This window comes from Lepidochelys kempii, chromosome 9, assembly GCF_965140265.1.
Source record: "Lepidochelys kempii isolate rLepKem1 chromosome 9, rLepKem1.hap2, whole genome shotgun sequence".
Classification (NCBI taxonomy): Eukaryota; Metazoa; Chordata; order Testudines; family Cheloniidae; genus Lepidochelys; species Lepidochelys kempii.
The window spans coordinates 32,585,828-32,612,560 of record NC_133264.1 but is presented as its reverse complement, the minus strand read 5'-3'; the positions used below and the strand labels follow the sequence as shown (position 1 = coordinate 32,612,560).

General features: G+C 41.1%; 1 protein-coding gene across 6 annotated transcripts in view; it reads right to left on the bottom strand.

Annotated features, from left to right (window-relative positions):
- TFDP2 (transcription factor Dp-2) overlaps positions 1–26,733 on the bottom strand; it is a 156,702-nt gene that overhangs the window by 59,247 nt on the left and 70,722 nt on the right. For all 6 annotated transcript variants that reach the window (XM_073359797.1, XM_073359798.1, XM_073359795.1 and 3 more), the window contains one exon: positions 8,918–9,021. In XM_073359797.1, the coding sequence (XP_073215898.1) occupies positions 8,918–9,021 (104 nt within the window). The remainder of the gene's footprint in view (positions 1–8,917; positions 9,022–26,733) is intronic.

Below are 26,733 nucleotides of genomic sequence, written 5' to 3'. Positions count from 1 at the left end.
GTTGGTCCTTTGTTTCTGTGCTGATACGTGCTGCTGGACACATCACCTGTTGTGTCACTATGATACCTGGCTATAAAAAAAAATAAGAAATACCTGTACAGTGTACAGCTCTTACAGACCTGGGAAGTGGAATCCAGAATCCAGATTTGAAGATATCTTACTAAAAGATGCATAGTTCCAATGGCTAGAATGATAATTTGCTCTTCTTACTGAAGTAACACTTTTTGTTTTCATTGCAATACAAACAAGAAACAACAAAAGTTGTGGACCACAGTACAATCAAAACTGTATTTAGGGTACATGTTTGTGTGGTTATTCCACCCCCACCCCCAATTTTGAGATCCAAGAGTGAATTTAGATTAGTTCTGTGGATTTTACATGTAGACTTTAATCCAGAAAAAAGAAACACCCATCATCAACTAATTGAGTCTCTCCTCAACTCCTTAGGACTGTAGAATTCTTAAACAGGGGACACTGGACACCTACAGAAGAAACTGAATTTCAAGTATACGTTGGCCCCAGTTCAGCAAAACACTTAAGGATATGTGTAGCTTTAAGTATAATAGTAATGTCATTCAGTCATTTAGAAGGTACCTACACAGACAGTGAGACTATTCAATGCCTAAAGTTAAGCAAGCGCTTCACTGCTGAATCAGTTTCCAGAAGCCAAAAAGTTTAGGTGGGAATCTCTTAGAACCCAGTAACAATTCCCAGTAATGTCCTATTGAGAGATAACTGTTTGCAAATTGTTATAAATAAATTAATTGATAAGGTTAAACAGGGAACTGATAGAGACCACCAGTAGTACAGATCTGGAGCCAAATGCTATTCACCTTCTTCCTGTGAATTGTCCTGCTTATTTCAGGTGAGGTGAGTTAACTGAGTAAGGATTTGGCCTTTAAAGCCCATGAGGAATGCTATAGCTCCTGCTTCTCTCTCTCTCTCTCTGGCTTGTAACCCTAAGTCAGTCTTCAAAACCAGTTCTTTCAATTGGAATCACAGTTTTTGGCCAATAAAAAGGAGAAAACAAACAGTAATAATACTTAGCTCTTATACAACACTTTTAGTTCATAGATCTCAATGCTTTACGAAAGAAAGGAGAACATCACTATCCTCATTTTACGAAAGGAGAAACTGAGGCACAGAAAGGGAAACTAACTGGCCTCAAGTCACACAGCAGGCTAGTGACTATGCTGGGAAACCAGAACCCAGGTCTCCTGACTCTCAATCTAGTTCTCCATCTACCAGCTCACACTGCCTTCTATCTCTGAAACAAATGTACCAGAACAAATATTTTATTATTAATTTGAAAAGGGACACTCAGTTAGATTTGACTCAAGGTTTATGTTTTGTTTAAAAAAAGTTTCAAAGGCCAGGAGAAATTTTTTAAATAGATAAAGCAAGAACATAAGAATGGCCATACTGGGTCAGACTAAAGGTCCATCTAGCCCAGTATCCTGTCTTCCAACAGTGGCTAGTGCCAAGTGCCCCAGAGGGAATGAACAGAACATGTAATCATCAAGTGATCCAGCCCGTCGCCCATTCCCAGCTTTTGGCAAACAGAGGCTAGAGACACCATTCCTTCCCACCCTGGCTAATAGCCATTGATGGACCTATCCTCCATGAATTTATCTAGTTCTTTTTTGTATCCTGTTATGGTCTTGGCCTTCACCACATCCTCTGGCAAGGAGTTCCACAGATTGACTGTGCATTGGGAAGGGAACATTGTGATCATCTATGTATAATACAGGCCATAGGACTTTCCTGACTTAATTCCTGTTTGAACTGCAGCATATCTTTTAGAAAAACATGTAATCTTGATTTAAAAATTGCCAGTGATGGAGAATTCACCACACTCCTTGGTAATTTGTTCCAATGGTTAATCACCCCCACTGTTTACCTTATTTCCCGTCTAAATTCATACAGCTTCAACTTTCAGCCACTGGATCTTGCTATATCTTTGTCTGCCAGACTGAAGAGCCAGTATCAAAATTTGTTCTTCATGTAGGTACTTGTAGATTGTAATCAAGTCATCCTTTAATCTTTTATTGAGATAATCGGATTCAGCTTTTATAGTCTATCAGTCTATCTATAAGATATGTTTTTCAATCCTTTAAAACACACTCATGACTTTTCCTCCCAATTTATCAATGTCCTTCTTGAATTGTGGATACCAGAATGAGCCTCAGTATTCCAGTAGCAATTGCAAGTGCCAGACAAAGAGGTAATGTGACTTCCCTACTCCTATTCCACATTCCCCTGTTTCTACATTCCAGGATTGCATTAGCCCTTTTGTCAAAGCACTGCACTTGGAACTCACATTAGTTGATAATCCACCATGACTTTTCATGTCTTTTTCAGAGTCACTGCTTCCCAAGATAGAGCCCCTGATCCAGTAAATATAGCTTACATTTGTTGTTCCCAGATGTATCTCCTTACATGTTCCTAAAATCTCAGGCTTTAGGGCTTCAGCTGATCACCTGCAGCATCCAGGATGGAATTTTCCCTCTGACCCTACTGCATTGTGGGTGGTGGTGGTGGTTTTCTTTCCTTTCACCTTCCTATGAAGCATCAGAAATGACCACAGTTGGAGATAGGACACTGGGCCGGGTAAGCCAGTGAACTCAGGTGATACTCAACATTCTCTCAGGTACTTGGCTGGATGATTCCTTCTCACATGCTAAAGGTCTAACTGACTGACATAGGTGGGGTTGGGAAGGAATTTCCCCCCAGGTCAGATTGGCTGTGACAGTGGGGGTTTTTTGCCTCCTCTGAATCATGTGAGTGCAGGTCACTTGCCAGATCATCTGGGTATCTCTCGCTTAATCAAATCCCTGACATTGCACTTGGGCAGCGGGGCATCTTGGTCCCTCCTATGCTTTGCCTGTGGCACATAATAGGTTAGTCTCCTAAGGGCTGTAATACTTTGGTCTAATTCAGTTGTTGGGTTTGGTGCGTGAGTGTTGGCCTGTGATATACAGGAGACCAGACTAGATGATCTGGGGGTACCTTCTGGCCCTAACTCAATGACTCTATAACTCTGGTTGGCTGTATTAAACTCATTTTGTTTGTTTGCACCTGGCTTACCAGATGGCTCTCTATCACTGATGTGTGCTCTTCATTATTTACCATTTCCCCCAATTTTTGTGTAATCTGCAAATTTTATCAGTGATGCTTTTTTTTTTCCAGGTCATTGATAAAAAATGTTAAATAGTGTAGGGCCAAGAACCAATCCCTGCAGAATTCTCCCACCCAAAACTAACAAACAAACCCCATTAACCAACAAATAAAATGAATGATGTCCCTGAAGTATTTGTAACCCAGACTCTGTAACATTTTATTTCTTGACTCTTATAGATTGAGGGTAAAATTTGCAAAAGTGCCTAAATCCTACTTTCAGAAGTGACTTAGACATTCAGGAGACGAAGTCTTACTGAAAGTCAGTGGAACTTAGGTGCCTAAGTCTCTTTTGCCTTCAGACAGACACAAAAACAGATCTATGTTGCTTTGCTATGCCGATATTTATAGGGCCCTCATCACTGTCTATGCTGACTAAAATGCTAAAAGTTCCATAATGGTGTGAATTACATCAAAATGTTAGTATTCTGTTTTTATCCTTAACTGTGTAAGATGTTACTACTACAGCAGCTAGGGAAACATTTTCTAAATTTATGATTTTATCTCAACAGTATTCATTTGCTACTAAAGGGATGTTTTAATGGCTTTTCTCCATGATGTGAACTGATGTGTTTACTCTTTTCTTAGCATATGTTCAGTTAAAATTAAGTTCTGAGTCTATTCTATTTATAAGAAAATATTGCTTAAAGAAATAGCTTCATCATATAGATTTTTCTTTATCATCATCAATATCTTTACATGTAAACTGTTGCATTTTTGGCTAATTTTAGTTAGCTCGGTGCTGTGCTTGACAGAGCATGTTACTGAAGACGGTGGAAGATAATCACCCTCAAGGGAATAGATGTTTCAGTTTGCAGAAGAAATATCTCCATGATCACCCATCTCTTTCCAAAAGCTATAGGGGTGGGGTTTGTAATTTTATTAAAAGGGTGGAGGCAGAATCACAAAGTTTAACAATAAATTTTGCTTTTAAAAAGTCTCATGAAAACATAGAAGAGTTAACAAGGTAGACAATAACCTTCTCTTCAAGCTTGCTTGAATTTTTCATTGTGACGAAAAGCTAGAGGGATTTAACTGTGAACTCAGGTTTTATGAACTATCTCAAAAAATTGAGTTACCATGAGTCAGCAGATAGTAGGGTGACCAGATGTCCTGATTTTATAGAGACAGTCCCAATATTTTATAGGGCTTTATCTTATATAGGCTCCTATTACCCCCTACCCCCGTCCTGATTTTTCAGCCTTGCTGTCTGGTCACCCTAGCAGATAGATAAGGTAAGAAGCTGGCTAGCAAAAGGCAAAGGTTATTTTTGCGTGAAGTCAACTAGCGATGCTATATGTTTCAATATTACATGTAAGACCCACTTTATACACCAATAATGTGGAAGAAGGTACCTGCAGAAAGGGAGCAACATTTGCTGATAGGTATGGGGGCAAGCAAATACCCAGTTTTATGTTGTGGAGGAGGAGAGTAAGAATCAGAGTGACTTTAAAAACACAAGTACTTTATGAATTTCAGTCTAAGGTAATCCACGTAATCCGGGCAGAAGAAAATGGGCACGTTCCTATTTGCTCTACAGTACAGGAAACCAAGCAGGTGAAACAACTTAGTACAGCAAAACAGTTAGGAAAAAGGCAAACAAAATTCTATAATACTGAAGTAATACTAGATTCACAGAGAGCAGGGGGATTAATCTGCTGATGGTGAATCAGATGCTGCTCTTCTGGCTACTGTTTGAAAAGTGACAGGGCAGCCAGGAGGGGAGGTTTCATGGTAATTGAGAGGATACATGAAGATCTTGGAGAACACCAGTGAAGGCACCTGTTGTTGGTGGCTGCTCGTGGTGACTGAGTTAGGGTTTATGGAGTTACCTGTGAGTGATTGGGTGCATTTTACTTTAAGAATAACAAGACTCATGTGCATAGTGTAGACAAGAACACCTACATAGTGTAAATAAATAAGTATCACCATTCCTGACTCTGTAACATAAGTTTCTCTCCACCAACGGTAACTACCAGCTGAAAGGCCCTGAAATTGCTGATCACTCAGGTGAGGACAACAATACATATGGAGAGATACTGTGCAAAAAGAATTCTCCTTCTATAGAAGTTAAATTCTGAATATTATGCATAATTTTAGTCACTTGTAAATGATGTGATAAAAATGAAACTCATACGGAGTATCATCAAACGTCTGTCCACAACTAGTTAAGTCAGAACACAGTTTAAGAGCACTCTTGGATTCCTCACATAAGCTCTCATATAACAGCCACTGCAAGCAATGCTTTCTACCACCTATGTCTGGTTAGGGCACTGCATCCCATCCTGGCGGACAATGACCTGGCCTCAGTAATACACATCTTTGTCATGTCCCATCTGGAGTACAGCAATTCAATATAGTGAGGCATGAAACCACCAGCCCTCAGGAAACTGCAATTAATACAATATCAGTAGCATGTCTCCACAGTAACATAGGCTTTCACAAGCACATTTTACAAGCTTCCATTTACTATGCTCACTCCGCACAGAATATTACATCAAATTCAAGGTCTTGGGCCTTACGTTAAAGATGCTTAATGTTCTGGGGCCTGGATACCTTCAGAGATCGCCTAACGCTCTGGGACAAGAACTGTAGTCAACAACTCCACTCCTTGGACACAATAGAGTTGTCTACTGCAAAAGTAAAGCTCATTTATGCAAGAGGCACACCCTTCTTAGGGGCCTGTCCAAGATGGGATGTTGGGGTTTAGATTAGATGACCCTTGCAGTCCCTTCTAACCCTATAATTCTATGAACTCCCACAAGAGCTAAGAACCACCACAAATAACACCAACTTCCATTCAAAGCTGGTGCATTTTCTTCAATCTGGCCTTTGCTAGAAAAAATACATAGCATATATTAATTTTTTAAATGTAAGTTTTAAAAAATGCAGTTTTCCCGAGAGGGGAGGAAGAGAGAAAAGAACTACATATTACACGTTAAGATGTTAGTCACGTTGCTGAGGTGTTGGAATGTGCTCAGACAGCATAGTCATGGGTGTTGTGATAACTGGGCCTACAAATTTACTCTAAATGTAAGGCTCAACTGTAAAAAGTACATGAAGGTTCATAAGATGTCACAATAACCTAAAATAACAAATGTTTATGGGAAAAGGTATGAAAGAGGAATAGAAAGACTGAATTAGTCCAAACAAAAAGGCCTATTGATTTAACTCAAGGATCATGCTTGGTAAATAAGAAAAGTGTGGAACCAGAAACCAGTGAATCAAAATTGCTGTGGCAGAAAGTAGGCCTAATTAGTTGACAAAATAATACGGTCATGCCCACTATTCACTTTGTGGGTCTTCAAAGAAAGACTTTTGGGGAAAAACCCTTTTGGGTTTCAAATGTAGACAAGCCCTGATTATGGCGGAAGCAGTAGCAGCAGCCAGTTTTCTATCTCCAACAGCTTGTCCTGGCTCTGCCCACTAAATTTACTGCTGATGTCATGAATGTGTGCTCTGTATGACTGGGTGCATGCTCTTCTTCCTAAAAGCAGTAAGAGGAGGAGATAAACTAAGATCCAACCTAGTGTCAAATTAAAACCCCCACAGATCAAGTGTAATTGATGATAAACTAATAGTTTCTCTTTTTCTAAAATAAGAGGTCAGTGAAGAAATAGGTCATATAAAATTTAGTAGGAGTGTGTCCATAGGTTGCCTTACATTTGACTGTTAACTGGACATTTAGATTCACAGAAGACCTTAGCTACCCAAAACTGGATCACTGGGCAGTTTGCATCTGCCAAAATAGATGGGGAGTATTTCAAAGAAACCCTCCTACATGCCTCTTAAAAAGGACCAGATTTAAGTTGAGTTTAGAGTTTGAAATTATTCCTAAACCTGCCGCTGGATTCCCCTATCATATGTTGTCATTATGCAACCATGTTTTCCTATCTATTTTTTTAAAAAAAGTTTCTCTCTCCTGTTAATGTGAGAAAAAACTCACAACAAAAAAGAGCTGCCTATAGAAAAGATTTGTATTTAAATTATCTCTACACAAAGAACTCTCATATTGATGAAGTAGGTAAGTTTGCAGGATTGGGCCGTGTGTGTTTAACTCTATTCACATGAATAGCCCCAGTGAAGTCTAAAACTGTCAAAATAATGAACAGTCATTTTCTGTCCAATATCTTTCAAGCTATAGTAATCTCAGGTGTTCTTTCTAACAGTAGATAAAATAATTCAGACAGAAGTATGGTTTTTAACTTGACAGTATCCCTTAAGACTACTCAATTTTTCAGTTTACTCTACTCTGCAGAAATGGGTTGCTCCTGATAAGTAAACACACACCAAACATTTATTAGAATTTACACTTAGAGGCTGATGTAATTTCCAGCCCCCCACTCCACCCTCCCACACACACATACACGTTTTTTAAGAGGCAGGGGCTGTATGAACTGTCAACAACAGAAATAATAATTCAGCACTTGTGGTAGCAACAGAGAATGCTGTAGCATGACAGGACTCAGGCAGGTCAGGAGTTTTCACCACTGTGTTGTCTAACCCTGGAGAGAATGTGTGTGCTCAGATGAGGGAGATGACAGGGTAGTAAAAATGTCTAATTTCCATTTCTATGTTACAGCTTTCACTATTGCTATCACTGATGGAACTGAACCAGTGGCCAATAGTTGTGAATCACAGGTTACATTTTTGCAAAAAACAAAAACAATCATATGTACACACTCAGAGTGTGTTTGCAGGGCAGTGATTGTATGAACTTGGTGGTTCTCTCTCATTCTTTTTCTTTGCAATCACTTATGGCATCCACATAGCAACACTGTTTTTGGTAAAAACATTCTAGAGCATCATTATAGTGCATGTCTTACAAAGTTCATTTTACCGGTATTTCCAGGAACTTCTGAAACGCAAATTCCACAATGCACAGTACTACTCTAGAAGCAAGGCTTTTAGCTAATACCAAATGCAAGACGCTGTACACTGGGAAATAAAGTTGGGAGGACTAGCTATAGTGCTTGTGGTTTCCTGTCCAACTTGGACAGAAACCACTTGAGACTATGGGTTTTGCAAACTAGAAACCATTACAACAAATTACTGTAAAACACCTTGGATGGATGTTGTATATGGGCCAAAGTCATCATGTATTCCAAGCAATAGTTTACTACAATATTTAGTTAATGCATGCAAGACTACTACTGTCCTATCCATTAAGAAATTGATCTATTGCTGAAAATAGTTCTCAAAATGGATCCTTCTGAACCAGTGCCGTACACTGCTTAGCTAGTATAGACAATAACAGACCATTGTTAGCAGCGATATATTGTTATATAGATATAACAATAAGTTGAAACTCTAGGCACATAACAGAATCCAGGTACTCTCTCATCTCTTGTGTGGAGGGAATGTAACACACAAAAATATTCAACAGCAGCAGCAACATTCTGGAGGGGAAAAATGTTTTTTTCAATATAATTTTGATAAAAGGATAAATGTCATGTAATAGGTGTAGCTGTATATTTTTGCACAAGGAGCCTCCACTCACTCCAGAACATGTAGGTATGCCCATACAGAATCTCTCCTGGGAGTGGCGTTATGGTAGAGTGCCAAGAACATTGTTCCTACTTCATTACCTGTGGATACAAGGGGAAGCACTTATGTCTATTCAACAACATTTATAGCTGGAGGAGAAGCTGCAGTTGTAGTTTGTACTTTCACTATTAACCTTTTTATGTTAAGTAAACAGAAAGTCAGCCATATAGTTGCCCAGAGTTAGAGTACTTACCATTTGGGGTCCAACATTCACATTTATTGGTCCCAAGGTTTTTGGCAAAATCTTAGCTGGGGAATTGGTGCTGGAAACTGGTAATGCAATTACTGAAATGTTACCTAAAGAAAAGTGATAAAAAAACAGAATTCTAAATTATTCCCTTAAACAGTAAGCTATGAGTAATGCTTTAGTGACCTCTTTCTTATGTCAAATTTTGAAATATGTGAGTTTCTTCTTTTACTTGTACTTTGTAAACATACCCTCACAAAAGGTCAAGGCCTTTTAACGAGACACTGTCAACTCACCAGGCCCCAGATTTTTACCTACCTTACAAGTTACGTATTAACTTACATACTTCCTGAAATAATATCCTCTTGTCTCCACAAAAAAGAGGAACCCACCGGCTGCCACATACTTTAATACAAAAAGTTAAACTCATGGGTGTGCCTACAAAAATAGACCCACACCTGGATGATTTTTCTGTATACTTACAATGGGCTAGTGCTGTCATTGTAGTGTCACCTTACCAGGATGAGGACTATGTTCACAATGCAAGAGGGGTAGTTCCCATTGCAAACCATCACCAAATAGTTGTGTGTTGAGCACCAATGTGGTGATGGAAAGTCCAAAACTGGTACTCCTGTCATGGAGGTTTGCATGTCAATGCATACTCTGTGATTGACAAGCTATCAGATCACAGAAACATTTAAACAACTGAAACCCAATGTGCCCAATTTGCTCCATCCCTCTGTCTTAATAAGCCCATGAGTATACTGACAGAAAGGATTAATGCGGAATTGTGATACAGACTTTAGTAGATCATTGGGGCAAGTTCCTGTATGTGTCCACAGGTGTCCAGGCAAAGTGCATATACCAGAATTTTGAAAAACTGTTCCCCACCCCCACCCCCGCCCCCCAAGAGCATGCAGAGGCCAAATCTCTGTTCCCACCAAACAACATCTGAATCTCTATAGTGGTCTAGGTGACCTACTGATATTATATATCCACTTTCCCTATGGCTAATGAAACCAGTCCTAAACCTTTCTCTCCACCACCTTGATTCTTTTCCTTCAGCCTTTGAGTATGCTGTAACATACTTTATTCTAAAATCCCTTTGATCCACTTATCTTTCTACTGCCCATCTCCCTTTGGATCTAAGGTTCTTGACTATGTCCACCAACTGTCTTGACTTTCTCTGCTATAACTCTCTTCTGTATACCCTGTAATCCAGCTTCCACCTCTCCATGCCAATGAAACTGCTCTAACTCATGTCACTAACAACTTCCTCCTTCTCAGCCTTAAGGGCATCATCGCCGGAGTTGTCCTCTTGAAGGTATCAACCACTTTAACCTCAGCTGACTACTCCCATCATCTTCCTCTTGCTCTCCTCCCTGGATTTTTACAATTCTGCACTCTCCTAGTTCTCTTCCTATCTCATGAATCATGCATTTTGCTTCCACCTTTTCCTGTTCCATCAGAGTCCCTCAGGGTTCTGTCTTCGTCCATATGCCCTATCTTCTTCTCCCTCTATACTTTCGCATTAGGTGACTTCATCCATTTCCACAGTTTTAGTTATCGTTAAGATGACAAATCTCAAATTTCTCTTGCTACCTCTAAATTTTTTGTTTCTGTTTGCGTCTTGAATCTCTGAATGGCTCCTTCACATCACCTCCTTGATATATAGCCATCATCTCAAACTAACCATAACAAAAACAGATTTTTGAATCTCTCATCTTCCCTCTCTTCTGGGTTTTTCCATAAACTGACAGACAACACCATCCTTTTCCCAGGCTTACAACCTCAGTGTCATATGATTTGTCTCCTCCTTTGCCAAGTTGTAGCCAGGCTAATACCAAAGCCTTCATCCTTAAGGCTTCACTAAAAGTTCCCTTCCCTCTTCATCTTCAAATTAAAATTCCTACCCATGTCAAGATCAATGTCTTCAATTCTGACCTCTTACCATCTCATTTCATCTTCTTCTAGGCTATACAAAATGCTATTTGTAAAAACCATCCTGCTTGCATGTTAAGTCACTTTTCCTCATATTCCTTCACTGGCTTCCCCGTCTCCTTCGCCATCATGTTCAAACATTCTATCTTCAACTGCAAGGCTGTACACTCCTCTGTCTAGACCTCCATAATCATTTCCCACTACTCCCAGCTCCTGCTATCTAAGCATTTCCCAAATCTCCCTTCCAAATGGTTATTTTGTTTCCTTTACTCACTTGCCCTTGCTCATTCTTCCATGACTCCCTGATGCTCAGAACCTCCTCCCTTTCTGTACCTCATTTAAACCACATTTCTTCCATGAAAACTTTCAACAACAAAATTTAACCAGAACATACACAAATGGGGGGGGGGGGGGGGAGTTACTTACAAGCACTGTAACTGTTGTTCTTCAAGATGTGATTCACATGTGTATTTCAGTCAGGTGTATGCACTCCCAGCACGCTGGAATCAGAGATCTTTCTGGCAGCAGTACCCGATAGGGCAGTGCATGCACGCTGGAACTCTTCTGGCTCCTCCCAAGGCTATATAAAGGGTGGTGTTGCTCTGACCCCTCTCAGTTCCTTTGAAATGAAACATGTCTCAAGACACCAAGGCAGAGGGGACAGGTCATGGAATACACATGTGAACCATCCCTTGAAGATGTAATAATTTTTAATTTGAACGGCTGCACATGTATTCCACTCAGGTGACTCACAAGCAGTGCTGTTTGGAAGTGGAACTCAGAATCTACTTAAATAGTGAGTGTAGGATTGCTTTCCCAAAGTTTGCATCAGATCCTGAAGAAGTTGTGATGGTGCAATGGTGAGTGGAGAGATGCCCAGAGAACCAGTGTCCTACAGATGTCCAGTAATATGGGAATATCCCACAAAAATGTAGCTTAAGCCCCTGTTGATGAGCTAACAGTCCCTGCAGTGGATGGCTAATGCAGGAAATAATCCATTTGGAAATGGTTTGTGTTGAAATTACCTGACCTTTCATTCTGTCAGCAAAAGAGACAAAGAGCTGAGGAGATAAACTAGAGGGCTTAGTGCTGTTCAGACAAAAGGCCAGTGCTTGCCTTGCATCCAAAGTATGATGTACTCTTCATCTTCATTTGAGTACAACTTTGGGGAAAAAACAGACAGGCATATTATCTGGGTCAAATGAAATGCCCACACTACTTAATTAAAAACTGATGATGTGACCTCAAGCCTACTTTATCTTTGAATAATTAGGTACATGGAGGACCTGCCATCAGCCAGAAGCTCACCCATTCTTTTGAGTGATATAACTGCAATGAGAAAGGATATCTTTTGACAGAGATAAGGCAAAGAACAGGTTGCCAAATGCTCAAAGGGAGGACCCATCAGGGCCACTAGTACAGTGTTAAGGTCCAAAAGTGTGTCTTTTACAGGAGGAAAAATGCGAACAAATGCCTTTTAAAAATGTAACAACCATGAGGTTTGAAAAAAAATGACTTCCCTTGAATGGGAGGAAGGATTGCCAAGAATGGAGCTAAGCGGACTCTCAGCGAACTCAGAAAAAGACCCAAGGATTTAAGGTGAAGCAGATACTCTAAAATATCCTGGATCATAGCACCTGCTCACTAAATTCTCAGATTAGTGAACCAGATCGAGAAACACTTCCTAGTGGATTGCTTTCTACTAATAAGTATTTCCTGAACTGCCATGAAACAGTCTTTTCCCACTTGATCTACCCACTCAAAAGCCATGCCATGAAGTGCAGGCTGCTTGGATCTCGGAGCCACATCTCTCTTTGCTGCTGGGACAGCAGGTCTGGAAGAAAAGACAGAGGTCATGGGGGTTGAAGAGTCTGTGAAGATCTGAGAAGCAGCACAATCTTGACCATACTGGTTCACTGAGCATTATCTTGGCACAATCTTGTTTCAATCTGACCTGACCTGAGGGATGAGCGGAATGGGGGGGAAATACATGAGTGCCACTCCGCATCTCAGCAGAAAGGCATCAATCATTGGTCCTGAACTGTGAACTGCTTGAGAACAAAACTGACAACAATTCCTGTTATCTTTTGTTGCAAACAAATGTTGACTGACGGAATCCTCTAGGCTTTGAATATGGTCCTCAACACACTGTTCTTTAGGGACCATTCATAATTCAAGGAAAAACTCCTGCTGAGCTGGTTGGCCAATTGATTCAGGAGCCAGGTAAATGAGCAGTAATGGAGCTATGTCTTCCTTAATGCAAATGTGCCAGAGTTTAATCACTTTCCAACAGAGCTTAGGGCACTGTGCTCCCTCTGTTTGTTCTAACAGTACATTGCAGATGTATAGTCAATGAGTATCTGGGCCACTGATGTGACGATCAAAAGCACAGCAGATGTTGTGAACTGTTCAAAGTTCCAGAACACTGATATGAAGAGCTGCCTTCTTGCTCCACCCACAAAGCTTGGGTTTGCAAATCCCATGGTTGCATACCCCACCCTATCAGAGAGAGGTCAGTAACATTCTCTTGGTTGGAAGGGGGCAAGCAAATGGTATGCCTCCACATTCACCACTCTAGGGAGCACAGAAAGAACGTTGATCAATTTGTCCAAGGACAGTTTCTTCAGTAGATAGACTACATTCAGCCATTCCTGAATGATGTGCAGGCTTACCATGACAAGCAGGGTCACTTAAGCACATGAAGTCATGTGGCCTAGTAGACTTAAACGTATCTGGACCGTGGTGATGGGGCGAGACTTGAGAGATGGGCTCAACAGGACAATCACCTGAAACCTATCTTGAGGAAGAAAAACCATCAATTTAGTTGAATTGATTAGGCCTTCAATGAACTTACTTTTCTGTCTTGGAACTAATTACAACTTTCCTTTGTTCTGCATGAGTCCCACACAATCAACGAGACAGACGAAATGGACATGGTCAGGGCTTAAATTCTGAGAGATTACTTTCTGGAGCCCGTCCCCCACCCATTTGGGGCTGCGGGCTTCAGCTGCAGGACCTTGAAGCTTTAGCCCTGCGGTGGGACTCCAATCCCACAGGAGGCACCAGAACTCCCACGGGTTTGAAAATATTTACCAGAGCTCTTCTCCAATGGAGTCCAGCTGAATTTAGGCCCTGGACATGGTGAAGAACTTGATGGGATAGGGACTTTGGGGAAGCAGTGGAATGGGGATTGGGCGAGGGGAGTGCAGGGGGAGGGTTTCGAGCACGCACTGGGCAGAGGGGAAGTTGGTCTGGTGTCTATGCTTGGTACTGATAAAGCTGATGCTGGAACAGTGTCCATGGGTACCAGACTCAATAGACATCCCACAGACAGTACAAGAGTCAACAGGATGGTACTAATATGTTCCCCAAGGAGAAGGGTTGATGGCTCAGCTCTCCCTTGAGTACCTGAGGAGTTCTGGTGATATTCCGTGTCATTCTTCAAAGAGGAGTGCGAGGGGATGTGCATGCCCCACACTGGAGAAGAAAGGGTTAACCCCACACTATGGGCAATGGATGTCCCACCCCTCACGCCATGCTGGGCATGTGCCAACTGCTGCCTAAGTATAAAAGGGAGCAACCCAGCTCATTCTAGGCTAACTGCTGGAGGGGAAGGACCTTTGCCTGAAGTTCCAGCTGAAGAGCTGCCACAGCCCTTGCCTACAAGAATCAGACATCGTGTGAGCCGGATTGGAGGCCTGGAACCCAAGGATCCCTGGAGGATCTCCATGCTGAAGAGCTCGGAGACCCTGATGCCCCACGGACAGCAGCTTCTGGAACTACGGTAGGAAGTGACCCAGGGAGGGTGAGTGAGTGGTATCTCTCACCTGAGTGAGATTGGGGCCCGGTGGAGTCAGGCGGACCCGGGGCCCCCTACCCAGGCTGTCACCCCCTTTTCCCCACCATATTGACTCTAGCCATTTGGCTGTGCTGCCCTATGTCTGAGGGCCACCATATTCACTCTGGCCATTAGGCTGTAACCTCAGCCTCTGGACTATACTGTGGCCGCCCCAAGGGCTGCCAGGGAGACTAACTGTGGTGCTATCGCCGCCCTGCCCTGCCCCAAAGGGGAATGGGGTGTGCATACACCGTGGCAAGGAGGAAGAGTCCTTCATGCTGGAGTGGCTCGGGTCTGTTTTATGGGCCCTCTTTTGGGGAAGCCATGAAGAGAAAGACCAAGTCCTCCTTTTCAGAGGAGAAGAATCTAAGTCCATGCATCAGTCAGGGACCATTACAGCCTCCCTAGCAGCCCAAGAGGCTGGGTGATCTGTTGAAGGACCGGGACTAAGCTGAGTCTCAGTGCCTGCTCCCTCAAATGCTGCTTCAGGTGCAGGTCTCTAGAAACGTGTCCTTTCCTTGCACACACCCCTGAGTGGAATAGACCTGTGCAACCACTCAGAGAACAAAGCATAGACGTAAGTTTGTTTACCTATTCTCATCTTGTTAGTTGATATTTTAAAAAATAATTTATCTAAGAGTTGTTGCAAAAGTATTATGCTATATGCTGGTCTTCAACCGACAGCACCTGATCCTTATGACCCAATCACAGCCTCAATCAGTGACTGACACTATCACCTAAAAACCAAGTATTTGGACAAGATGATAATGGCAAGTTTCATCAAAATTGAGTTGGATATGTAGTGTTCAAGAGATGTGCCACTGCTAATAAACCATGGACTTAAATTACAAGTGTGGGTAGCTCCTATGTAGCCAGCTACAAATAAAAATAGTTGTTGCACAGGCAGGCTTTTAGCATAGCATGCTGGTAGGAGAAAACCTGTTTGAGGCCTTCCGTGAGCTGATGGCCTATAACATGCCTACTGAATTGGGATGGGGGGGCTGTTCACACACTTTGTAGCTTGCATAGGTCTAGCTTATTGCACACACCAGGGTTCTTTGCATCCCTTCATTCCACCCCCACAAGTTCCCTGTGTACCACCCTCCCATTCCCTTTTGTTTCAGGGACTCCCTGCAACTTCCAGAACCTCCTGCCTCATGCCTGGGGCTGTATATCCTTGTGATGATTCTAGGGATCTGTCTGTACAAGTGGAGATTACTTACTGTAACTGGAGGTTCTTCGAGATGTGTGATCCCTATCTATCTTCTACAAATGGGTATGCATGTACGCCACAAAACGGAGTCTGGAAATTCTTCAAAGCAGTGTCTGTTGACCCACAAATGTGCAGTAGCTCTCCTCGTGCTCCTGACTGATAGTAAAAGGGGGTACGGGACGACGCCTCTCCACTCCTTTTTACCACAAGTCCAACCCGGATCCAAAGCAGAAGGGATGGAGGGCAGGTAATGGAATACTGATAGGGACCACACATCTCGAAGAACCTCTAGTTACAGTAAGCAACCTCCACTTTGTTGAGTGATGGTTCCTAAGTATATTCCACATGTGGGTGATTGATAAGCAGTGTTCAGACTAAAGGCAAGTGCAAGCCAGTAGAAAAGATGCTTGCAGTACTGCTGATCTTACTGCTGCATCAGCAGCCAAGGCATGAGCTACAAAATAGCATGTCATGAATGTGTGGACAGAACTCTAGGTGGCTGCCCTGTAGTTGTCCTGTAGTGGGATGTCAGATAAGGATGCCGTGGAGGCAGCTTGTACTTGCAGGGAGTGAGCTGTAACACTCTCGGAGAGAAGAATTTTTGCTATTTTGTAGAACTCTGAGATGAATCCCAAAACCCACTTAAAAATCCTCTGGGAGGATATGGCTTGCCCAAGCGATCTCCCTGCTATGGCAATAAAGAATCATGGTGATTTCCTAATGGGTTTGATTCTTTGCAGGTAGAATGTTGGGCACGCCAGAGATCAAGACAGTGAAGTCTCTTGTCTTCAGCGGAAGCATGGGGTTTCAGGAAAAATATAGGCAAGTAAAGACAGAATATCCCTCCACTGGAGGGAGGAAGGCATGAACTGATGCTAGGTGTACTTGCAATGAAATAATAGAGACAGTCTAGAAAAACTGGGATGCTCAAGGTGTCTGATGAATGTTGGTGGAGTTGTGCCCAGGCCAAAAAGTGTCTCCATTAGGCCAAATAGCAGGTTATAGTAGAATCCTTTGGTTAAGGATCGCCTGAACGGGGGCTGAGCATGTGCGTTCTATTTCCAACAGCCATCCAATCACCTGGCCATGAGATGGAGTGAGCCCAGGTTGGGATGCTTGATTCCTCCCCCGCCCATCCCCCCCTCCTGGGTTAGGAGACCCAAGAATGGGTAGATCCTGACTGGGTGGTGGGCAGACATTGTTAGACATTCCATGATCCAGAACTGTCTGGGCCAATATGGTGCCAAGAGAATGTTGGCTTTATGTTTCTTCCCTGTGACCTATGGAATTAGGGAAATGGGAGGAAAGACGTATCTGAAGTTGTTTGTCTAGGACAGTGGAACAACATCACCTTGGGAGAAGAGTCATAACCCATGGCTCCTCTGGAACAATATAGGGGGAGCTTTTTGTTTGTTTGGGATGTGAATAGGTCCCATAATGGAGTACCCTATTGTATAAGTATTTCTCTTAGGACTGTGTGAACTGCCCACTCCTGGCCTGTCAAGAAGGCCTTGCCTGCAAACAAGTTGTGAATACTTGGAAGGTACATGGCCTGTATTGTGATATAGTTCCTGACACAACAATTCCAAAGTCTGGTGACTTCCAGGAAGAGCAGATGAGATCTCACTCCTCCCTGTTTGTTTATACAGACCACAGTGGTAATATTGTCTGACATTCACTGTATATGGAATGAGTGTATGAGCAGAAGGAAGGCCTTGCACACAAGGTGGACTACTCTCAGTTCCAATATGTTTATGTGTAGTCTGGTGTCTCGTGGGGCCTAGGCAGTGAGCACTGCCTATCCTGAGCAGTGCGGTTGTCCAGTTAAGCACCCCACCTCAAGAGGGAAGCGTCCACCATGATGGTGGCCAGAGGATTGGGAGGGCTGAAAGGAATGCCCACCATGACCTTTTCCAGATTCAACCACCATTGAGGGGGGTGATAACTCTGGTAGGAACAGCCATTTTGGAGTTGATATGGTCCTTGTTCGGTCAGTAGATCAAGTGGAACCAAGCTTGCAGGCACTGCAAATGGAGTCTGGCAAACAGTGTCAAGTACCTGCACACAGCCATGTGGCCTGACAGTGAAAGGTACCTGTACACTATGGTTCGTGATCTGCAGAGAACAGATGAAATCAGGTTGTTCATTGTAAGTCCAATATCGCCCCTATAAAGTTTATTGTCCTTGTGAGTAACAAAATGGACTTTTCTTCATTTATGCAAATACATCAGGATAATAAAAGTTGTAGGAGAAACCCTGTTGCCAACCTGACCTCCTGACAAGATTGGCCTAGCAGGAGCCAATTGTCCCAGTATAAAATATCATACAGCCCTGGCGTATCATCTGGGCTGCTACCACAGAGAAATCTTTCATAAATACTTTGGGAACCATAGCTAACCCAAAGGGGAGGACTCAAAACTGGAAGAGTTCCTGGCCTACCATAAAATGCAGGAACTTTCTGTGTGATGGATGAATGTACACATGGAAATATGAAAACTTTATTGTAGACAGCCATGAACCATATTCCTTCCTGATGGCAGGGGATTACTGATGCCAACATAATCATCCAGAATTTGTTTTTGAATAAAGATGCTGAATGTCCTATGAAAACTGCTGTATCACCAATACCCCGCTGTATATGTATCCATCATAGGTTAGCAGTGCTGTGTCAATATCTTCCCCCGATCAGGGACAATGGGGAGCACTTATCTCTTAATGGAATTTGCTGGGAGAAGAAACTTTCTCCTCTGGTCTGAGATATTTTTGGAGGAGTTAAAAGTTGCCAAAAGACAAAACAAACAAGTCGAAGGGGACAGGAAGGAAGGAAGGAAGGGCACAGACAGCCCAAGTGAGTGGTGATTTGAGAGGAGGAGACTCCATGTTTTAGCACACAATCCATGATCAGCAGAAGGACTTAGGTGCCTCCAGAGGATCCTGACCCTCACCCAAATAATGTTCTGGAGTGGTGAGGAAACTCAGGCAGGCAAATGATGTAGACTTTATTATTTTGTATGGATGTGTATTTCTTGTGCTATTAAAGGACAATAATGTGCTAGACTCCGGGAAAAGTGTGTGCGCACATGTTGTATGCTACACATCTTCGGAGAGAGTTAAACCATAACCCAGAAGGATCACATCTTTGGTGGAATCCTGGGAGAACATACTTTTAAGCTCCTGGAATATCTTGGGGATCAGCACTGGTCCTGGGAGCCTAACAGGTGGGTTGAGGGGCTCCATTTCTGTGAAGGCTTTTCCTCTCTTGCCTGCAGCTATATACCCCCCATTTCTTCATGCCAGTGTTTCCTATTCTCCCCCCATTCCAGGGTCCCTCACTCTTCCTCCCATGGGAGGGACTCTATGTACATTCCCATTTCCACAATACCAGGTATTTTGTATGTCTCATTTCCTCCTCCCACAATATTAGGGTCACTATTCCACCCCATGCCAGAAGCTGCATGCACTCCCACTTCCCCCCTCCACTATTATTCTTTTTGTCGGGGAGACAAGTCAGTCAGGGTGTCAACATGTTAAACTCTACTGGGTGGGTGAGCACAGCTGAGTTGGGATATTATTACACTGAAATACATTAATAGGTGCCATAAAACAGTTGTTTGATGTATAGAAAATTGCAGAGGTGCAGGAAGTGGTGGTTATGCTCCAACATATGGCAGAGGCTCCAGGTGTCCCTGATTTCCTCCCCACAGACCTGTAGGGTTCTGGCCATTGATGCTTAGAACATTCTCTGAGAACTTAGAATTGACCGATATGATGTTCAAAAATCATCACATTACATACAGACAGAGAAATGAAATTGAGAGGTGTGTAAAGCCTTCACAAACTTCTCTTCAGCTTACTAAAAAATGTTGCTTCGTGCAGATCTGAAATGTTTTAATATCACATTTCTTAAACTTGTATCAACCAACAACAAAAAAAGTGTTAGTAATTAGACCTTGCCAAAACTTTTCAGAAGTTTCAGTTTTCTGAATGGGGGTTTGTACCACATCAGAACAAGATCAGAATTTACTGAAAATTCTCAGTGAATTGAAGATTTTTACTTTAGAAACAAACCATGGTGCTTCTGATAGTAGCAACAGCAATTTCACATTTACTGCTATTGAGCTGGAAGCCAAGCCTTGGCTAGAGCTGGGGCTCCCAGGGCTTTCAGGCTCCAAGCAGGGAGCCTGGAAGCCCTGGCATGGCAAGACTGCCCTAGAGTCTAGCTGAAACTCTCAGGGCTTTTAAACTAAAGCTTCCTGCTTTGAAGCAGGGAGCCCAGCAGAGCTGGGAGACTAGAAGCCTCAGAATCCCCAGCCCCAGGGCTAGCTTGATCCAAGGAGCCTAGACAGCCCCAAGAAAGCCCCAGCTCCAGCAGGAACCCAGGACGGAACTTGGGGCTGGCTTGGTCTCTGATGCAGAGTGGGGAGCCTATCCAGTTCCAAGAGCCCCAGCCTAGATCCTAGGGCTGGGTTGGCCCCTGCCATGGAGTCAGAAGCCTAACCAGCCCAGGAGCACCAGATCCAGTGGCTGCCTGCCGTAGAGTGGGTTGAAACTAGTGACTGCAAATGGGGATCCTAGGGCTGAAAGGCTCTCCACTGGGGCGATGTCCACCCTGGGACATCAGCATGTTTCCAATGGAAAGTTGCCTAGCTAGCAACAAAAATTTAGTTTAATTTGCAATAAATCTGACCAAATATTTTGTACAGTGAATCAGCATTTTCTGCTTAAATTAAGTTTTGTCAGATAATTTCCAACCAGCTCTAATAATGTGTTGCTACAGTTTTCATCCGATCTCAAAGGCCTTAACAAAAGAAATCCACCACTTTTTATACCGATATATTTACATAGTTTTAAAACTGACTTAAATTTATATTTTTGCTAGATTTTAGACCATTTATTTTTACCAAGAAGTCAATTCAGACAACTACAGTACTTGAATTTCTCCCAGCACTCCATCATCCTATTGGTTTTTTTCAGATCTGTGAAACTGTGCTGCTTTTCTCAGTTCCACTTGCACTGGACCTGTGTTTTACCACACCAACAGCCAATTAATGTGAACTCAGCCAAGTACTGTGTGTTATATTTTCTATGCCCATGTACTTTTTATATTAATATATTAAAGTTTTTGGTTAAATATCTACCACAAAGTATTGAGGAGGCACAAGGTGACTGAGTTAATGCTTTCATTTCCTGACTTTTGAGTATTAATGTAATAAGATTACATAGTTAACGTAAAATTTCATGGTTTATAATATAACAAACATTACTGTTTTAAGGCCAAGTCCATTACACTTATGTCCATCTACATAGCTAACCCAACTACCTTGGCACAAAAGCATTTTTTCAAAATATGGCAATGATCATAATGCGTCTGAGTCAATATTTTTAGTGTCACTTGTTTTGCAAAGCAATCTGGATGACCCCACAAGATCACCTTTAGCCTGTTTGTTTTACAAATGCAGAAGATACAAACCCTGCTAAAAAAGCCTACATGGTCTAAATTTGACACAGACATCATTCAGCCATGGTTTATATATAAGAGTTCACTGTCACAGTGATGCAGACTCTTATTTTATTTTATCTACACTCTCTCCATAAATCCCCTTTTGATGGTAAATGAACTACACCAGAAAACAAATAATAAAGTGACCTCCTTTAAGATGCATTTTTTCCTGCCCTTCTTGCATAACTTTTTTGCTTCATTATGATTCATAAATATGGACTGAAATGGTTGTTTAAAGCAGGGAGGAAGGGGTCTTACTGAATTTTTACCTTAGAAATATCACACACATGCTGAATTATTCTTTCACCTTCCACTGAAGGAGTAAAAATTGAGTCTTCCACTAAAAGACCATTAATTCTACATGTTTTTCAGGGTGTTTGTTAACCAAATATTAAGAAAAAACAGTTTTCAACAGTGATTAAAATATCCTCTGTCTCAACTTTCACTCCCTTACAATGTCATAGTCCAGGTACTTAAATGACCACGACAACTATACTAACTAATCACTTCATAAATATTTAAAAATGGAAAATAGTTTCTAGAGTCTGTTTGTGTGGATGGGTGCACGTGCACCCCAAATCAAGGAAATGAATTTGTTTTGAAAGCAGTAAGGCCCACTGTCATTCTTATCTCTTGTATGAGTGAGTTCCATACTCTAGGTCTAGCTCTGCAAAAGTGGAACAGAGCTGCAGTGAGAGGTCAGGGGCATGAGAGAGATCATATCTTAGGTAGCTAGGACCAATCCCATGGAGGGCTTTGAAAATCAGGACACAGCTCTTGAACTAGTCTGTTCTCTGGAGAGCAGCATGCAGAGCAGAGCACTGGGGTGACAGGTTCACAGTGATCATGGTTATGAAAAAGACTTGATGAGGTATTTTATATCAGTTGAAATTTTCTCAGTAGACATGGCTTTATTCCTAGTTATGAGTTGCAATTACCAAGCCTGGAGGTTACCAGTATTCCAGCAAAAATAGGAATGCCAACACTTGATATGTCTAATGTTTAAAAAAAAAGGGGCAGGGTTAAAATCCCTTCAGGACTTATTTGTACATAATAAAGAATCTAAAAAGGACAGACATGTCTCTTTACAGGTCACCTTTGAATAGAAAACAGCAGACTTCAGTAATGAGTATTCAACACAATTCTGTAACCAACTTACACAGTGTCTGGAAAGCCTTTAAACATGGAAAAACACTACATAAATGTTAAGTATTAATAGTGTCCTTTGTGTGAGGGCCATAGACAATAACAAGATTATGCAAATTATCACATTTCACAGAACAAGCACCAGCAATAATGCAAGCATAGACAAAGATAGTTGAGCACAAAGTGGCAGATTTATCCCCTACATATAGTAATCCTCTCATATGGATGAAACAGATCAGCATAGATAGATCAAAGACTCAGATAACAACTAGCTCTTCTATAGTGCATTTCATCCATAGCTCTAAAAAAGCTTTAGAAAGGAGTTTGATATCATTATCCTCATTGTATAGATGGGGAAACTGAGGCACAGAGCACAAGTGGCTTGCTCATTGTCCCACACCAAACCAATTGCAGAGCTGGGACTAGAACCCAGATCTGAGTCCCAGTCCACTGCTCTATCCACTAGGCAACACTGCTTATATAGGTCAAACTTGCTAGCTTGTGTGAAAACTACAACCTGCCTTGTCTTCACTAGGATTTTACCTCAAGTCAGCTAACCTGAATTGAGATCATACTTTTTTTTTTGTAGTGAAGACAAGACTCAAATATTCTAAATCTACCAGATCCTCCTTTCAAGTTTTGCGCAGACACAACACATACTGTTTTTCACACATGGATCACTCACTAAGTTCTTCAGGGCAGGGAGTATCTACTATTCTGCGTTTATACAGCACTCAGCACAATGGGGGCCTACTTTCAGTTGGTCACTAGAGATTGTTATGATAAACATGACTATTAATAATAATAATCGTTGGCATATTATGACCCCTGGTATCTATTTTGTCTGCCTGCACTAGGTGGGAAAGTCCTTGGTCACAGTAAAATAAACAAAGGAGATATTCTAAGCACTTATCATAAATAATATCTAGGTGCTAATACAAAATAGCCAGTATAGCTTTGTTTTCTCCCCTGCACTCTTGGGAGGAGCACTCCATAAACATCTGCAAAGCTACTTCATTATCCTTCTTAAAACTCTTCTTTGCCATGATGCTTTCAGTAAACTTGACAAAGGTTAGGCTGCTGGGTAAGCAGATACCACTACCTATCATACTGATCATTATTGTCTCATTGTTTCCTTGTACTCCCCTCTTCTGTAACTATATGTTAGGTCTTATAATTCACTAGTAAACTCTTTGGGGCAGGAGCCATATTTTTGTTTTGCTTTTACAGCTCCCAGCACACTGGGGTCTGGGTCCTGACAAGGGCTCCTAGGCAGTATGGCAATACAAATAATAAAGCAATTACTCCTGTATGCCTAACCCACACCACATATTTCCATTGTTTGTATTTTGTGTGTACAGCACTATGCACTTCCAGCACCCAAGTAATTTTTTTAAAAGGTTATTCTTGCTTTAGGAACTTAAGGCAAGCGCTTCAGAGATAATCCAAGGGACTTGTTAATAGTTTCAAAAAGTAAACTATATCAAATATTTTGTTTGCAGGTACTATTTTCCATTAAAAAAACCTGTCCAGTAATCAAGCCTGCGTCTATAATCATACTGTATATAAAAACAATGCACAAGATAAGTACTGTTAATCACTGGTACAAATTCAAAATAAGGAGCTGTCATGAATAAGTGCATTAAAATGCTATTGTTCTCCTGACAGAGAGGTATTGTATTTTTTCAGTCAATATCTGTCACCATTATTATTGTGCATCATGGAGGACCACCAATGCTATAATTTCTTATTTAGAAAATACAAGCAGTATTAAATGAATTGAGACCTATGCCTTTACATGACATTGGAGGGAAAAGATGTGCTTCTTTTTATCTACATACATTACCAGAAATTTCATTTACATGATATTTAGATTTAAGTTTTACTCCTATAACTTCATAAATAATTACAAAGTTGCTGTGTTATAGAACATTGTTATTTAGCCAATTTTTATGAGTCAATCATTCCACAAAACTTATTTTAGATATTTTAGTCTGTACATTGCACCCTGACATACAGCATTGACTGCTATAATGTTACACTCTTTTATAAAAGACACAAAGCTACAGATTTTTCAATTATTTTTCTGTTTAAATTCTGTCAGCTCTGAAACTTAGTTGAAATAACAGTCAGAAACAATGTCAATTTGGGAATACATAGAATCTGTTGTTGCTTGTTTGAAGCAAACCATGTCTGAAAGGAAGCATACATCACCTAACTGGGGTAACAACAGAGAATATATTTCAACAAGAAAGCAAGCCCTTGCATTTAACAGGAAAGAAACATATTAGATTTAACAGCATTTAAAACCTAGGAATGAATATTCAACTTGGGAAATGTCTGGTCATCATGTTTTATCCTGAATTAATAATTAAATCATCGTAAAGAGTAAAAACTGTACCTTACAGAGAGCTTTTAATTGGCAGAGCTAAAACTGGCCTAAAAGTTGTGAAATATTTAAGGTATTTTGCAATAAGAGTATGTGATGTTTCTTTATGCTTTGGTTTCTATGAAGTTAAAACATTTTAAAGGTGGTATAGAAAGTATTACATAATTGGATATCATGATGTATATTGCTTCATTTGGTACCTGTATTATTAGAAAAAAATAACACAAACAAAAAGTTATAGCCTCAAGGAACAAAAACATACCACCCAGTATTTGAAAATTAGAAACACCGATGTGGGGAGAAGAAAAAACAAAAACAAAACAGAAAAATCTCTTAACTTCATTGACATATACATTCGTCTAGACAATATGCTGGAGGATGGAATAGAAAATGGTAAATATTTTGCTTTTAAAAAGAGGGTTTGTCTGTCCCAGCCAGGGAGAATTATCCTGTAAGATCAAACATCATCATCCGTTCATACAGCCACCCCTTATATTACAGTAGCATCTAAAAATTGCTAGATGTAGTACAGTCATATATGAAAAGAATACATAATCCCTTTCCATGAAGGGCTTACAGCTGCAACCCCAATCCTGCAAGTTGATTTATGTGGGCAGATCCCTATGCCTGAACTAGAGTGACCAGATGTCCTGATTTATAGGAACAGTCTTGATTTTTGGGGCTTTTTCTTATATAGGCACCTATTACCCCCCCCCCCCACCCCGATCCTGATTTTTCACACTTGCTATCTGGTCACCCTAGTCTGAACAGAGTCCCAATAACTTCAGGCTCAATGTAGTATCCCACCCATGTAGAAAAGTTTGAAGAACTGAAGTCTTTGGTGCCAATTCTCTGGATCTTTGGGAACAGACCCTTACACCCATATGGTCCTGATCCTGCAACCGGATCTCACTAACAAGTTTAGTGTGCAGCATAAGGATAAGCATTATTTCAGCAACAAAAGGTTATTACAAAAATGTGAAGCATTACAGATCATGTCTGATGCAAAGGCCCAATATTTCAATGGAGCTGCATTCATGACCCCTCCCACATGAATCCAGTTGGAGGATGAGGGTTTAAGTTTTCTCTTCATCTTACTAGCAATAAATCTTAAAATTATGTAAGGTAATGGAATAAAGGAACAACACAGCAAGAGAAAAAACTACGTTGTTTAATTGTCAAGGAGAAAAAACTACATTGTTTAATCATCAAGGACAAACTCAAGTCTTTGATCCATTCAAACTATTACAAATTTTGATGCTATATTATATATTTTAAAATGAGTATCAAGCACACCACTTCCATAAATATTTAAATAAATCAGTTAAAAGCCACCATTCTCTTAGTTATGAGCTAACTGACTCCCTCTTCATAGACAAAATACTTTAATTGATGTAGATCTTGCTCACACGTAGGCCCCTTAGGTCAATCACTATACTTTATTTAGGAAGCAAACAGAACAATTAACCCCTAAAATAACTCAGCCTTTTTACATGTGAATTTCATTTTAAGCTTTTCTACTGAACCTCAGATAACCTCTAAGTTTTTAGCTGGCTTTAACACATCTAGATAGTTTCTCAAGTATTTAGTCATTTGGGGCACAAAATGAATTTGAATAAAAAATATTTCTACCAAGTCAGTTCCCTATACTTGATTTAACCGAAGTAAAAACCCACTTTTGCAGATATTAACTCATTCCCAGATAATACACACCTCAGATATTTTTTAAAAGCCAACAATAAGAAAATCAAAGTTTCCAAGATACTACACTGCAATTAAAAATGCAAAACATCAA